Below are 13,080 nucleotides of genomic sequence, written 5' to 3'. Positions count from 1 at the left end.
ACTAATCAGAAAGCAATCAATCAGACTGCAGTGAGTACTTCAGCACCATGGACAGTATTTCAGCACTTCATATCTCAGTCCCATGGACAGTGTTTCCAATAATGTTCAATTCATTAACCTTTGTTAATGTACTAGGTTTCATGAACTAATAATGAAAATATTTCCAAGCATTTATTTCGTTTGGTTAATGTTAATTTAGGAAAATGCATTTGTTCATTGCTAGTTGATGTTAGTTCATGATTTATTAACTAATGCAGAAGTATACAAATGTTAATGTTAAAAAAGTATACTGTATGTTGAAAATTAACATTAACAAGATTAATAAATAGTGTAAAAGGATTGTTTTATTTTTAGTTCATCATGTTATCTAATGTAGTTTGTTAACAGATACTACCTTACTTTAAAGTGTTACCAAGTTATTGATTGTCATGTGCACTGGGTAACAGGTTTCATTATATAATAAAGATTCTTACTTTGTGTGTCCATGTTTGGCAATAGTTACATTTAAGAGGTAAATAAATAGCATACAGAAATAAAAAAAAACATTTAAATAAACATTTATAAATTGAACTGAAAAGAGGTAGAAAACAAGAAATAACAAATAATTAAGTAAGTGCTGTATATATATACATATATGTTGTAATTGCAGATGATGAGGTAATATTGTAGGCGGGATAGAGCAAATATTTTTAATGTGCAATTATGACGACATCAATGTGCAAAATATGCTCAGTCCTTGTTTTGCATATACTGCATGCTACATTGAAGTTATGTGCTGGGCAACAGCATAAGCAATTAATCTTAGTGTTACCTTATGAAATTTCAATTTATTTCAAATGAAATGTAAGTGCAGAATAGTTTTAAGTGAATTATAATGTATGAGGTTATGATGAGTTAGTAAAATGGTTAAATTCACCCTCATGTCATTCTAAACCATATGTCATATGACTTTCTTCTGTTGAACAAGTGAAGTTTGGCAGAATGTTCGATGTGCTCTCTTCCATACAATGAAAATGGAAGGGGACCATGAGCTGTCAATCATATAAATGGAAAACAAAAAAAAATAAAAGTAGTCCATATGACTCTGGCGCTATATTCCAAGTCTCATAAAGTCATATGATAGCTTTGTGTGAGGAGAAAACTGAAATTTAAGTTTGTTAATTTTATTCACTATAGAAAACGGCCATTGTCACAATTCACTTTCATTGTATGAAAAAGGGAAACTTTTACATTTTGCTGTAAATTTGCTTTTTGTGCATGGAAAAAGAAAGGTATATGGGTTTTGCAACGACATAAGGGTGTATATATGACGATATAATTTTTATTTTGGGATGAACGATTCCTTTAAGAATAGATTAAATCTAATTCTAAAGTCCCTGGACGCTGAGAAGTTTAATGCTCTAGAGTTTTCGTGAGAATTGTTATGCTGTAGAAAACAGCCCGGAGAGGTGCCAGAAATAGACTGGCATGATGCCCAGTTATCCATCAAATAGGCCTGGCCTGATGTCAGACTGAAAGGCATTGTGGGAGAGTTCGTGTGGAAGAGAGAGTGCTGTTTTTACCACCCAGATCCATGATAAACAAGCATCCCCACAGTGAACTCTGACATGTATGGCAAGAGATGTTCGTACCTAATAGGAGTGGTGGTGGCGTAGTGGGCTAAAGCACATAACTGTTAATCAGAAGGTTGCTGGTTCGATCCCCTCAGCCACCACCATTGTGTCCTTGAGCAAGGCACTTAACTCCAGGTTGCTCCGGGGGGATTGTCCCTGTAATTATTCCCTGCTTTGGATAAAAGCGTCTGCCAAATGCATAAATGTAAATGTAAATGTAAATGTACCTGTAATCCACCAGATCACACTCACTGTGTATTAGATGAATTCTAAAGTGTCTTTTATATCTTTACAGCTGTATGGATGCTCACGATGCACATTGAGCATTGCGATAAGATGCATCATTTCTCAATGATCAACTGAGCTAATGAAAAGTTTCCTTGTTGATTGAGGCTAGGTTCACACAGCAGGCGAATACTCTGTTTGTCAAGCCTGTTTGAAGTGCTAAATTGGTTAGAAAATATGGAGTCACATCCTTTAGAACATCCGGTTGTGAATCCCAAACACTCAAAGTGAGTGTTTGGGATTCAACGTAGCCTTAGTGAATAGTCTGATAGGAGTTGTAACAGAACTGGGGCCCTACAAAACTGCAGTACTGCATAATAGACGAAGACGTTATTGAACTTAAAGGGCAGGAAATAGTAGGTCTTAGAACGAAATCGTTTTGAGTGTAAATTATTTTAGTCAGAGATCAGAGTGTGTGTGTGTGTGTGTGTGTGTGTGTGTGTGTGTGTGTGTGTGTGTGTGTGTGTGTGTGTGTGTGTGTGTGTGTTCTCAATACCTTGAGCAAAATGCCTTATAAAGCAAAAACACTTAACCAAAGTGCTTAGAGCTCACATTCTCCATCCTGCGATCAGTTAACCTGACTAAATTATTAAAACGCTACAAAACACTACCGGTTAGTAGACGGATAAGGAAAAATGTTAGAATTTTTCTTTATTTAATCTTTCTGTCTCTCTTTCTCTAGGTTAAGAAGCAGGATTTACCAAGAGAGGAACAGGGCCCGTCCATCAAGAACTTGGATTTCTGGCCCAAACTGATCACGCTGATGGTGTCTGTTATAGATGAGGACAGAACAGCTTACACACCCATCATTAACCAGTGAGTACCACTCACACACGTACACTACTATGGGAACACGCATTGAACCCATCAGAATGTATCTGTATTAGACAGCAATGACATTTGTGTCTTTTTTGATTTCTGCAAAAGAGTTTTAGTGAGTGAGTGCTGAACAGACACTGATAGTGTTTCTCCAGCAGTGAGTCACAGGCAGGCAGCAGAACTGAATAATTTAGCACACGATTCAAACAGAGCAAAGAATCATCTTTCCTTTACAATTTGTTTTTCTTTTTTCCTCTGCCCTTTCTCTTTTATCTCACAATTTTGTAGAAGTGTGTGTGGGCATGAGTGTGATGTTACTGGCTATACCTTAAACTTATAAAACAGTATCATTAGTTTTGATGGCGACTTTGGACTCGTGTTGAGTACAGAAAACAGCATATACTATGTTTGGAATTTAATGATCTCTCACAGCGACTGCTGTGTGTTTTTGTTTGTTTATGTGTTTATGTGTGCCTGTCCTTTGTTTCTCTTCAGAAGTTGCATGAAAAATTTTAGTAATGAAAATCATATATTTTAGACCACAAGTTCAGTGGATATTAGTGGTCAACAAATTTATTTTTCTTCAACGGGCCAATACAGATATACAGTACTGCCAATGTGTATACAGTGGGATCCAAAAGTCCAAGACCACTAGGGAAATTGTTTCTATTTGACATTTTTCTGGTTGGTACCATTTTTCTCATTACATATTATATTATCAGAACACGAATTTGAGTGAAAACAGTTGTACACGAATTTCAGCATTTCTTTATTTCAGTATTTGGTATGTACTGTGGGCCTAAATCTTTTGCTTTAATTACAGCATGCACTCGAGCTGGAATGGACAAACCAAGCTGATCCATGTTATCCAGCATGATTTGAGAATTTTCTAAAGAGTATCTTGAGTAATTCAATTGAACTATACAAAAGAGTTAGTATGGCCAATGTCTCAAATGTACTTTCCTTAAACATTTCTTCTTCAATTATCTCTTCTGTTTGTTTTTAATTATTAAAAATGGAAAAACTGTTTGTTTTATTTCCAGGTTTAAAAAAGATCAGTGTATTCTCAGACTTTTGAATCCCACTGTGTATCAGCAAAAGACATGTACAAAAATGTGCTTTAATAAACAAACATTTAATTTACTAAATAATTACTATATATATATATATATATATATATATAATATCCATGGACATATACATCCATATGTGTCCATCTCTCCATCCCTCTACTGGGCTCTTCTGTAAGTCCTAAAGCAATTAGCTTGGACCAAATATAATTTAATCTGGTCTAAATTGGTTGGAAATTGTTTTTGAGCAGTGAGTGTGGGGAAGGAGAACTGATCACTTCACTCACTAGTATGGTATGGCAGCTTATGCACTGGTTGCCATGGAAACAGCTCTTGTAATAGGGTAGTGAGGTAAATGTGATGGCCGTATGAGGAATGAGCTCAAGGGATCTGTGAAGATATGCATGTCTAAGATGGGACGGGATGCCTTAACACTCCTCTTGCCTCTCTCTCTCTCTCTCTCTCATAGTGATGGAAGTGTTCCTAATGAGAGCAATTTACTATATTCATTCTCATTTGTGTCTTGATTGTGTATTTTAGAGAGTTTATGTGTTGTATTATGAGAACAGGGTTTGAATCAAGACCAAAAACTCCAGGATGCAGATTAATGCCAGACCCTCTAAGACCCAGACTAATACCTGACCACCTAAGATCCATTCACAGACAATTGAGAACCTGATCAATATTAGATATTAGAACATTAGACACAATAAAGGCCTTTCTAGACCACTTAATGTCCAGGTCTAAGTCCTAAATCTAAGGCCTAAAGATTTCCAGACCACATAAGGCCCAGTTACAGGCAAAGGCCTAACCCCAATGGTGCGTTCGCATACAACGCAGACATTCTTTTTCGCGCGAGTTTGACCGCTGGATTAAATATGTGTTTATACTCGCATTCGCGTGAGTAACATGAACCCACGAGTATTCCCCCTGCTCTTCTTGAATAGGACAGGAGGAGGGTCTTCTACGACAACTTCATCAACCATGGCCGATATCACAGCGATTGCTGCTCTGTATCTGTTGTGAAAGTCCCAGATACGCTGACGTTGTTTCATACAATTCCGTGTGCCCACTCACCGCTACAACCATTTTCTCACCCATTTTTACTGATTTCTTCTGCTACTAAGCTTCTATTCTACTATTTACGTCTATTCACATCTTTGCATGGACATTGTATGTAATCGCGCCGTGCGAAAAACTCAATTTGTGTTGTATATGAACGCACCATAAGACCCAGAAAATTCCCAGACCCACCTAAAAGCTCAGACCTCAAACCAATGCCAGACCACCTAAGCCTCAAACACAAACCTTGCCAAACACCTTAAGGCCCAGATCTAGACTAAGGCCTATATATTAGTCCCAGAACTGTTAAGACCAATATCAGACCAACCTAAGATCAACATCAGACCAATATCAGACCTACCTAAGATCTAGACTCAAACCAATACTACACCCCAGGTGTCCCAGACTCCAAACTAACACCAGACCCCCTAAGACCAAAACACAGGCCTTCAAGACCCCTTAAGGCCCATATCTAGGCCAAGGCCTAAATCTAAGACCCAGACCAGATCAATATCTGACCTACCAAAGAACTAGATCTAGACAAATATTGATCCACTAAAACCCAGACCCCAAACCAATATCAGACCCCTAAGACCTAAACACAGACCTTACCAGACCCTTTAAAGCCCAGATCCACACCAAGTCCTAAATCTAAGATCCAGACAAATACCAGGCCCAGCTAACATCTAGACCTAGACCAATATTGTGCTCCATAAGTCATAGACTCCCTAAGACCCAGACCCAGATCTAAACCAAGTCCTAACTCATAAGACCAGACCCAGACCAAGACATGTCAGTCAAGCAACATGCTGCCCATTTCAATGAACGACAATAGAGAATATAATGAATTTATAACTAAATTATTTTCAAACACTCAATATTCAAGTCCTCACCTTATATTGAATGTTTCCATTTTATCCAAAAACAAACAAAAAAAATTCTAATTGATTACAAAAATCTTTAATTTTAAGGAGAATATCTCTCTCTGATAGAGAGCTAGATGGATGAATTAATGAATGACTAACATAGCTGAACAGATTTCTGTATCGTCAGCAATGATGCCTGTTTTTAATTCCAGGTTCCCTCAAGAATTGAACATGGGTAAAATTAGTGCTGAAATCATGTGGAACCTCTTCGCTATAGATATGAAGTACGCAATGGAGGGTGAGTTACTCTGAAGTTTTTTTTCAACTGCCTCAGTGGGTTTAGAGATATTTGCAGGCAAGTTTGTTCTAGCATGGTTCTTTAAAGATGGATCTGTTTGGATTTGAGACCACCAAACTCCACAAATCAACTATTTCAAGCATACATTGACCATACTAAGTTGGTGATTATGATCATGACAAGATTTGGAATGATAATTAATGGATATTATTGGTTACGGTTATAGTGTGTGTAGCTGATGACAATAGGACTGTGTAGCATCTGTGTTTAATAGTTACATTTGGAACCGACTATCTTGGTTTCAAATTTCCCCGTGATATTTAAATCTAACCAGAGATGGGATGCTCTCAAAGGCTACACACACACACACACACACACACACACACACACACACACACACACACACATGTTGTGTTTCCATGTTTTATGGGGACTTTCCATAGACATAATGGTTTTTATACTGTACAAACTTTATATTCTATCCCCTAAACCTAACCCTACCCCTAAACCTAACCCTCACAGAAAACTTTCTGCATTTTTACATTTTCAAAAAACATAATTTAGTATGATTTATAAGCTGTTTTCCTCATGGGGACCGACAAAATGTCCCCACAAGGTCAAAAATTTCGGGTTTTACTATCCTTATGGGGACATTTGGTCCCCACAAAGTGATAAATACACGCTCACACACACACACACACACACACGCGAGCGCGTGCGCTTCCATGCCCCTGACCACAGATTGTCTACTTGGAAAACTTAGAGAATGAAAAGCCACACCCACAGGCTCTGTATTTCACAGGTTCCAGAACCATCTTTAGGTTGCCATAGGAACCAGGTGCCAAGGTAATGGGAATCTATGGATTTTGCACACTTCCTTGCTTTTGCTATGATTTTATTTAAATGGATTGACATGTTGCCATGAGATAACATCTATTACTTTTAACAGTTTTATTGTCATTTCATTATTGTTTTCCACTATGGCTTTTTAGCAAATCTCTCTTTCAGATTAATATAATCCAGATTAGTGTGTGTTGCTAAATTGACCTTAATATGAGGCAACTACAGGTATTAAATACAAAAGCACACACACACTTAATATATTTTTTGTATTATATGTCAACGTTCAAAGTTAACTGAATTTGAACTTATTTCACTCCCTGTCAGTTAAATATTTTCACTTATTTATAATGGCATGTTAATCAGCATCTATTCTTTGAGTGAAGGAGCCCAAACAGACCCATGGGATTATTTGAGGAAGAATTCATATGAAAATGTGGTAACACTTTACAATAATGTTCCATTTGTTAACATTAGTTAACAGCATTATTTAACATGAACTAATCATGAACAATACTTTTATAGCATTAATCTTGGTTAAAGTAAATTTCAACATATGCAAATACAATTTTAAAATCAAAAGTTGTATATGTTATCATTAGTTAAAGCACTATGAACTAACAATGAGCAATTGTATTTTTTTAATAACATTAACAAAGATTATTAAATGATGAAAAAATATCTTGTTCATTTTTAGTTCATGATACCTAATGCATTAACTAATTTTAACAAATGGAATATTCTAAAAAAATCTATCTATGTTTTTTGTGTTGCATGTTGCATCTTAAAGCAATTGAACCTTTCTTTTAATTACATGTGGCATTTGGCACTAACTCATATTTACAAATTCCTGCTTTTCAGTTGAAAAACTGTACAACTATTTAGTTCATTGTGGACTGTATAATAATCATCCAGTAGATACACACACACAAAATAAAACCTGAAATGCTCACTTGTCCCTCAAATATTCTAAGAAATACTAATCGGATCTTCTCCATAGCTGTACTGTATTTCCGATAAATAATCATATGTACACATTTCAATCCAATCTGAACTCATTCTGTGCTGTACGGTGTAACATTGACAGTATCTGTTACGGTAAAATGATGGATCCAAAACAGAGATGACAGAAATAACAGTCTTTAATGGAGTGATAACAAACAAAGGCAGTCTCTTGTAAAAGCACACAGAGCTGGATGAGTAACTTAAAGAGGAGCGCTGCCTCTAGTCGCGATGAGAAACAGAACAGGACTCCCTTGGGGCAGACTTGATGATCAGGGGTAGAAGTCTCAGCCAGAGAGAGAGAACCGCATAGGTTCACATGCAGCAGCAACAGCAGGGCACGGATGCTACTTTGAAGCGAGGCTGATCCAGAAAAACAGGACAAGACAGGGTAAGCACTTAACTGTGATGACATGAAGGTCGCGGAAATAGTAACGTGTAACATGCAACAATAATCCGACAAAGAACCTACCAGAACAAACACCAGATAAAGAGTGCGCACTTAGGGGAAAGTGGAAACAGGTGTCAAAGCAAATCAGCGCAAGCGCTGATCGCAATGACTGACAGGTGTGAGAGGAGAGGAAGGCCTGCAGAACGAAGCAGAAGAGAGAAAGAGAGTGTGTGTGGGTGAGTGTCTGCGTGTGTGTACGAGAAACAAAAGGGAAGAAAAACCTGACTCATGACAGTACCCCTCCCTCAACGAGCCTCTAGGCTCGAGGAAGAAGCCTGACGGGACCGGTAGAAGTCATCAATCAGCGAGCGGTCCAGGATGTCCCGGGCTGGAATCCACCGCCTCTCCTCAGGACCATACCCTCCCAGTCCACCAAAAACTGGTGACCACGCCCCGAGGACCGAACGTCGAGGAGCCTGCGAACTCTGTAGATAGAGGCCCCTCGTCAATAGGAGGAGGGGAAGAGGGGCGGCGGGCGCATCGAATGACGGGTTTAATGCAGGAGACATGAAAGACCGGATGGACGCCGCCGCATCTGACCGGACAGTCTAAGCTTAACAGCGACTGGACTAATGACCTTCACAATAGAAAAGGGTCCAACAAAACGGGGCATGAGCTTACGAGACGTCTCTTGAATGGGTAAATTGCGGTGGATAACCACACCCTCTGGCCGCAAACATATCTGGGAGATCTAACTCTGCGGCGATTGGCGGCTCGACGAGTACGTTTCCTAGTTTGACATAAGGCGGATCTCACCCTCCTCCAAGTGCGTTTGCACCTCTGAATGAAAGCCTCGACAGACGGAACAGAGGCCTGAGACTCCTGCGTAGAGAAAACAGGCGGTTGGTAACCGAGGCAACCCTCAAACGGAGATAACCCAGTGGCGGACGATGGAAGAGAATTATGGGCATATTCGGCCCAGGGTAACTGATCGCACCATGACACGGGATTCTGAGAGATGAGGCTACGCAACATGCGACCAAGAATCTGATTGGTCCTTTCGGCTTGCCCATTGGTCTGTGGATGGAATCCTGACGACAGACTGGGGGAAGCCCCTATCTGGTGACAGAATTCCCTCCAGAACTGAGAGGTGAATTGAGGACCTCTGTCAGACACAATGTCCGAAGGAAGACCATGGATCTTGAATACGTGGTCCACCATAATCTGGGCGGTCTCCTGCGCCGACGGTAATTTAGGGAGCGGAATAAAATGCGCGGCCTTGGAAAAACGGTCCACGACGGTGAGAATGACCGTATTACCAGCCGAAAGAGGAAGCCCGGTAACGAAATCCAACGCGATATGAGACCAGGGACGCGAAGGAATGGGGAGAGGTCTGAGAAGACCCGCCGGAGGACTGTTACTAGACTTGGTCTGGGCGCAGATAGAACAAGCGGAAACAAAACGCCGAATATCGCGCTCACGAGTGGGCCACCAAAATCTCTGACGGATAACAGCTAGCGTACCTCTTACCCCGGGGTGCGCGACTAATTTAGACGAATGCCCCCAGCGAAGAACCGTCGAACGAACGGCCTCGGGTACAAACAAAGCTCCCTCAGGGGCGCGGGGGGGTCTCGTAGTGCGCAAAAGAGCACGCTTAACCGCTTGTTCCACTCCCCAGACGGCTGCCCCGACCACACAGCGCGGAGGTAAAACCCTCTCATCGGTCGAGGCACCCTCTGACGAGTCGAACTGCCGAGAAAGAGCGTCTGGTTTGAGGTTCTTGGAACCGGGTCTAAAGGAAATAGAAAAATCAAAGCGATCGAAAAATAATGCCCAGCGGGCCTGACGAGCGTTAAGACGTCTAGCAGAGCGAATGTACTCCAGATTGCGATGATCCGTCCAGACAATGAATGGTACACTGGCTCCTTCAAGCCAGTGTCGCCACTCACCGAGCGCCAGACGGATCGCCAGGAGTTCTCGGTTACCAACGTCGTAGTTGAGCTCCGCGGCGAAAGACGGTGGGAGTAAAACGCGCACGGATGAACCCGGTTATCCTGGGAAGAGCGTTGCGACAAGATAGCTCCTACTCCAATGTCGGAGGCATCGACCTCAACGATAAACTGGCGTACAGGGTCAGGGGTGACCAGGATGGGCGCGAGGTAAAGAGCCTCTTTAGGCAGTCAAACGCATCCTGAGCCTCCTCTGACCAAGCAAACCTGGTCTTGGACGAGGTGAGAGCGGTGAGGGAGCGGCAACCTGGCTAAAGTTACGAATAAAGCGCCGGTAAAAATTTGCAAACCCCAGAAATCGTTGGAGCGAGACTCGGAATCGGGACAGCCCAATCGAGAACTGCTCGAACCTTGTCAGGGTCCATACTAATCCCTCCGCAGAAACAACCGAACCGAGAAAAGTAACCGATTGACGTGAAACGCGCATTTCTCAGCTTTAACAAAAGGCGATTCTCTAATAAACGCTGCAAAACACGGCTAACGTGTTGAACGTGTACCTGGAGAGATGGTGAGAAAATTAGGATGTCATCCAAGTAAACGAAAACAAAAACGTTAAGCATGTCTCTCAAGACATCGTTTACTAAGGCTTGAAAAACAGCGGGGGCGTTGACCAGACCGAACGGTAAAACCCGATATTCAAAGTGCCCGACAGGAGTGTTAAACGCGGTCTTCCACTCGTCTCCCTCTTTGATACGCACCAAATGGTAAGCGTTGCGCAAGTCTAATTTAGTAAATATCTTTGCGCCCTGTAGGATCTCAAAAGCAGACGACATAAGAGGCAAGGGATAACGGTTCTTGACTGTTATGTCGTTGAGCCCTCGATAGTCGATACAAGGGCGCAAAGACCCATCCTTCTTCTTAACAAAGAAAAACCCAGCACCGGCGGGGGACGAAGAAGGAACAATGATCCCCGCGTCGAGGGACTCTGTGAGATATTTCTCCAGAGCCTCTCGTTCGAGCGCCGAAGAGAGTACAGCCTACCGCGAGGAGGCATGGTGTCAGGTAGGAGTTCGATGGAGCAGTCGTGACGGACGGTGAGGCGGTAAAGAAACCGCCGGAGCGACTGAAAACCGCCCGCAGATCATGGTACTCCTCCGGGACTCCAGACAAATCATCAGGCTCCTCCTGAAACACAGGAACAGAAGACACGGGGAGACAGCAGATACCAGACAATTTACATGACAAGATAAATTCCATGAATGAATAGACCCCTTAACCCAGTCAATCTGAGGATTATGTTGGATAAGCCAGGGATGTCCTAAAACAACGGGGGTAAAGGGGGACTGAAAAACATAAAAAGAAATAGTCTCTTGATGATTGCCGGAGACCGTGAGACTAACCGGACTGGTGACGCGACGAACTGAAGTGAGTTCTCTGCCATCCAGGGCAAAGACAGAAGCAGTCTGAGTCAAATCGACCAAAGGAATCTTGTGCTCACGGGCCCACCCTTCATCGATAAAATTGCCCTCAGCACCTGAGTCAATGAGAGCAAGACCAGTCGCAGAGAACCCAGCCCGACGGATAACAGCAGAGATCGTAGTTCGAGACCTGGGGATGAGGAGATGACAGACAGCTCACCAGTACTCCTCCGTCTACTGGCGAGCCTTGGCTTTTAAACTGCAGGATCGAAACAAAGTGACCAGCCGTACCACAGTAGAGACAGAGACGGTTCTTTATTCGCCGCTGGCGTTCCTCCGAGGAGATCGCGACGCTCCCAACCTGCATGGGCTCAACATCAGGCTGGTGCAGGACGGGAACAGTAGCAGAAGAAAACTCATCACCTGATGTGGAAATGGGAGAACGAACTCGTCGCCTCTGCTCGAAACACTTGTCCAGGCGAATGGCCAGATCGATGAGCTGATCGAGCTGAGTTGGCGACCCCCGTGCGTAAATCTCCTCCTTAAGGTCTAAATTCAACCCTTCAAGAAAGCGAGCGATTAGTGCAGGTTCATTCCACTCACAAGTAGTAGCTAGAGTACGGAACTCAATAGCGAAGTCGGCCACAGATCTTCTGCCCTGACGTAGAACAGCAAGAAGATGTGAGGCTTCACTGCCGAAGACGGATCTATCAAAGACCTTTATCATCTCATCCTTGAACGACCCAAACCTGCTACAGCATGTTGATTGTGCCTCCCAGACGGACGTCCCCCACTCGCGTGCACGTCCCGTGAGGAGAGAGAGAACATATGCAATGCGAGCCCGATCCTCCGCATACGTCTGGGGCTGAAGAGAAAAAACAATCTCACATTGAATGAGAAAGGCTCTGCACTCAGTAGGCTCACCAGCATAACAGGATGGATTGTTGATTCGCGGCTCTGGGGGCAGCTGTCGGTTGTGAGACAAGGAAGACTCCTGGAGAAGTAAACGAGCAGACAAATCAGACACCTGAGCTGCAAGACTCCTCACGGCCTGATGAGCGGCGCCAACTCCTCCTCGTGTCTGCCGAGCATAGTTCCCTGGAGCCCGACCGCCGCCCGGACGGGCATCTCATCTGCCGGATCCATGTCTGGTCGGATTATTCTGTTACGGTAAAATGATGGATCCAAAACAGAGATGACAGAAATAACAGTCTTTAATGGAGTGATAACAAACAAAGGCAGTCTCTTGTAAAAGCACACAGAGCTGGATGAGTAACTTAAAGAGGAGCGCTGCCTCTAGTCGCGATGAGAAACAGAACAGGACTCCCTTGGGGCAGACTTGATGATCAGGGGTAGAAGTCTCAGCCAGAGAGAGAGAACCGCATAGGTTCACATGCAGCAGCAACAGCAGGGCACGGACGCTACTTTGAAGCGAGGCTGATCCAGAAAAACAGGACAAGACAGGGT

General features: G+C 42.6%; 1 protein-coding gene across 1 annotated transcript in view; it reads left to right on the top strand.

Moving 5' to 3' along the window:
- LOC127622987 (protein unc-13 homolog C-like) overlaps positions 1-13,080 on the top strand; it is a 163,657-nt gene that overhangs the window by 66,911 nt on the left and 83,666 nt on the right. Inside the window, 2 exon segments of the mRNA XM_052097209.1 lie at positions 2,581-2,714; positions 5,928-6,013. Coding sequence (XP_051953169.1) covers positions 2,581-2,714; positions 5,928-6,013 — 220 coding nt within the window.

This window comes from Xyrauchen texanus, chromosome 29, assembly GCF_025860055.1.
Source record: "Xyrauchen texanus isolate HMW12.3.18 chromosome 29, RBS_HiC_50CHRs, whole genome shotgun sequence".
Lineage (NCBI taxonomy): Eukaryota > Metazoa > Chordata > Actinopteri > Cypriniformes > Catostomidae > Xyrauchen > Xyrauchen texanus.
The sequence above is the reverse complement of the archived record's forward strand: the minus strand, read 5'-3'. Positions and strand labels throughout refer to the sequence as shown.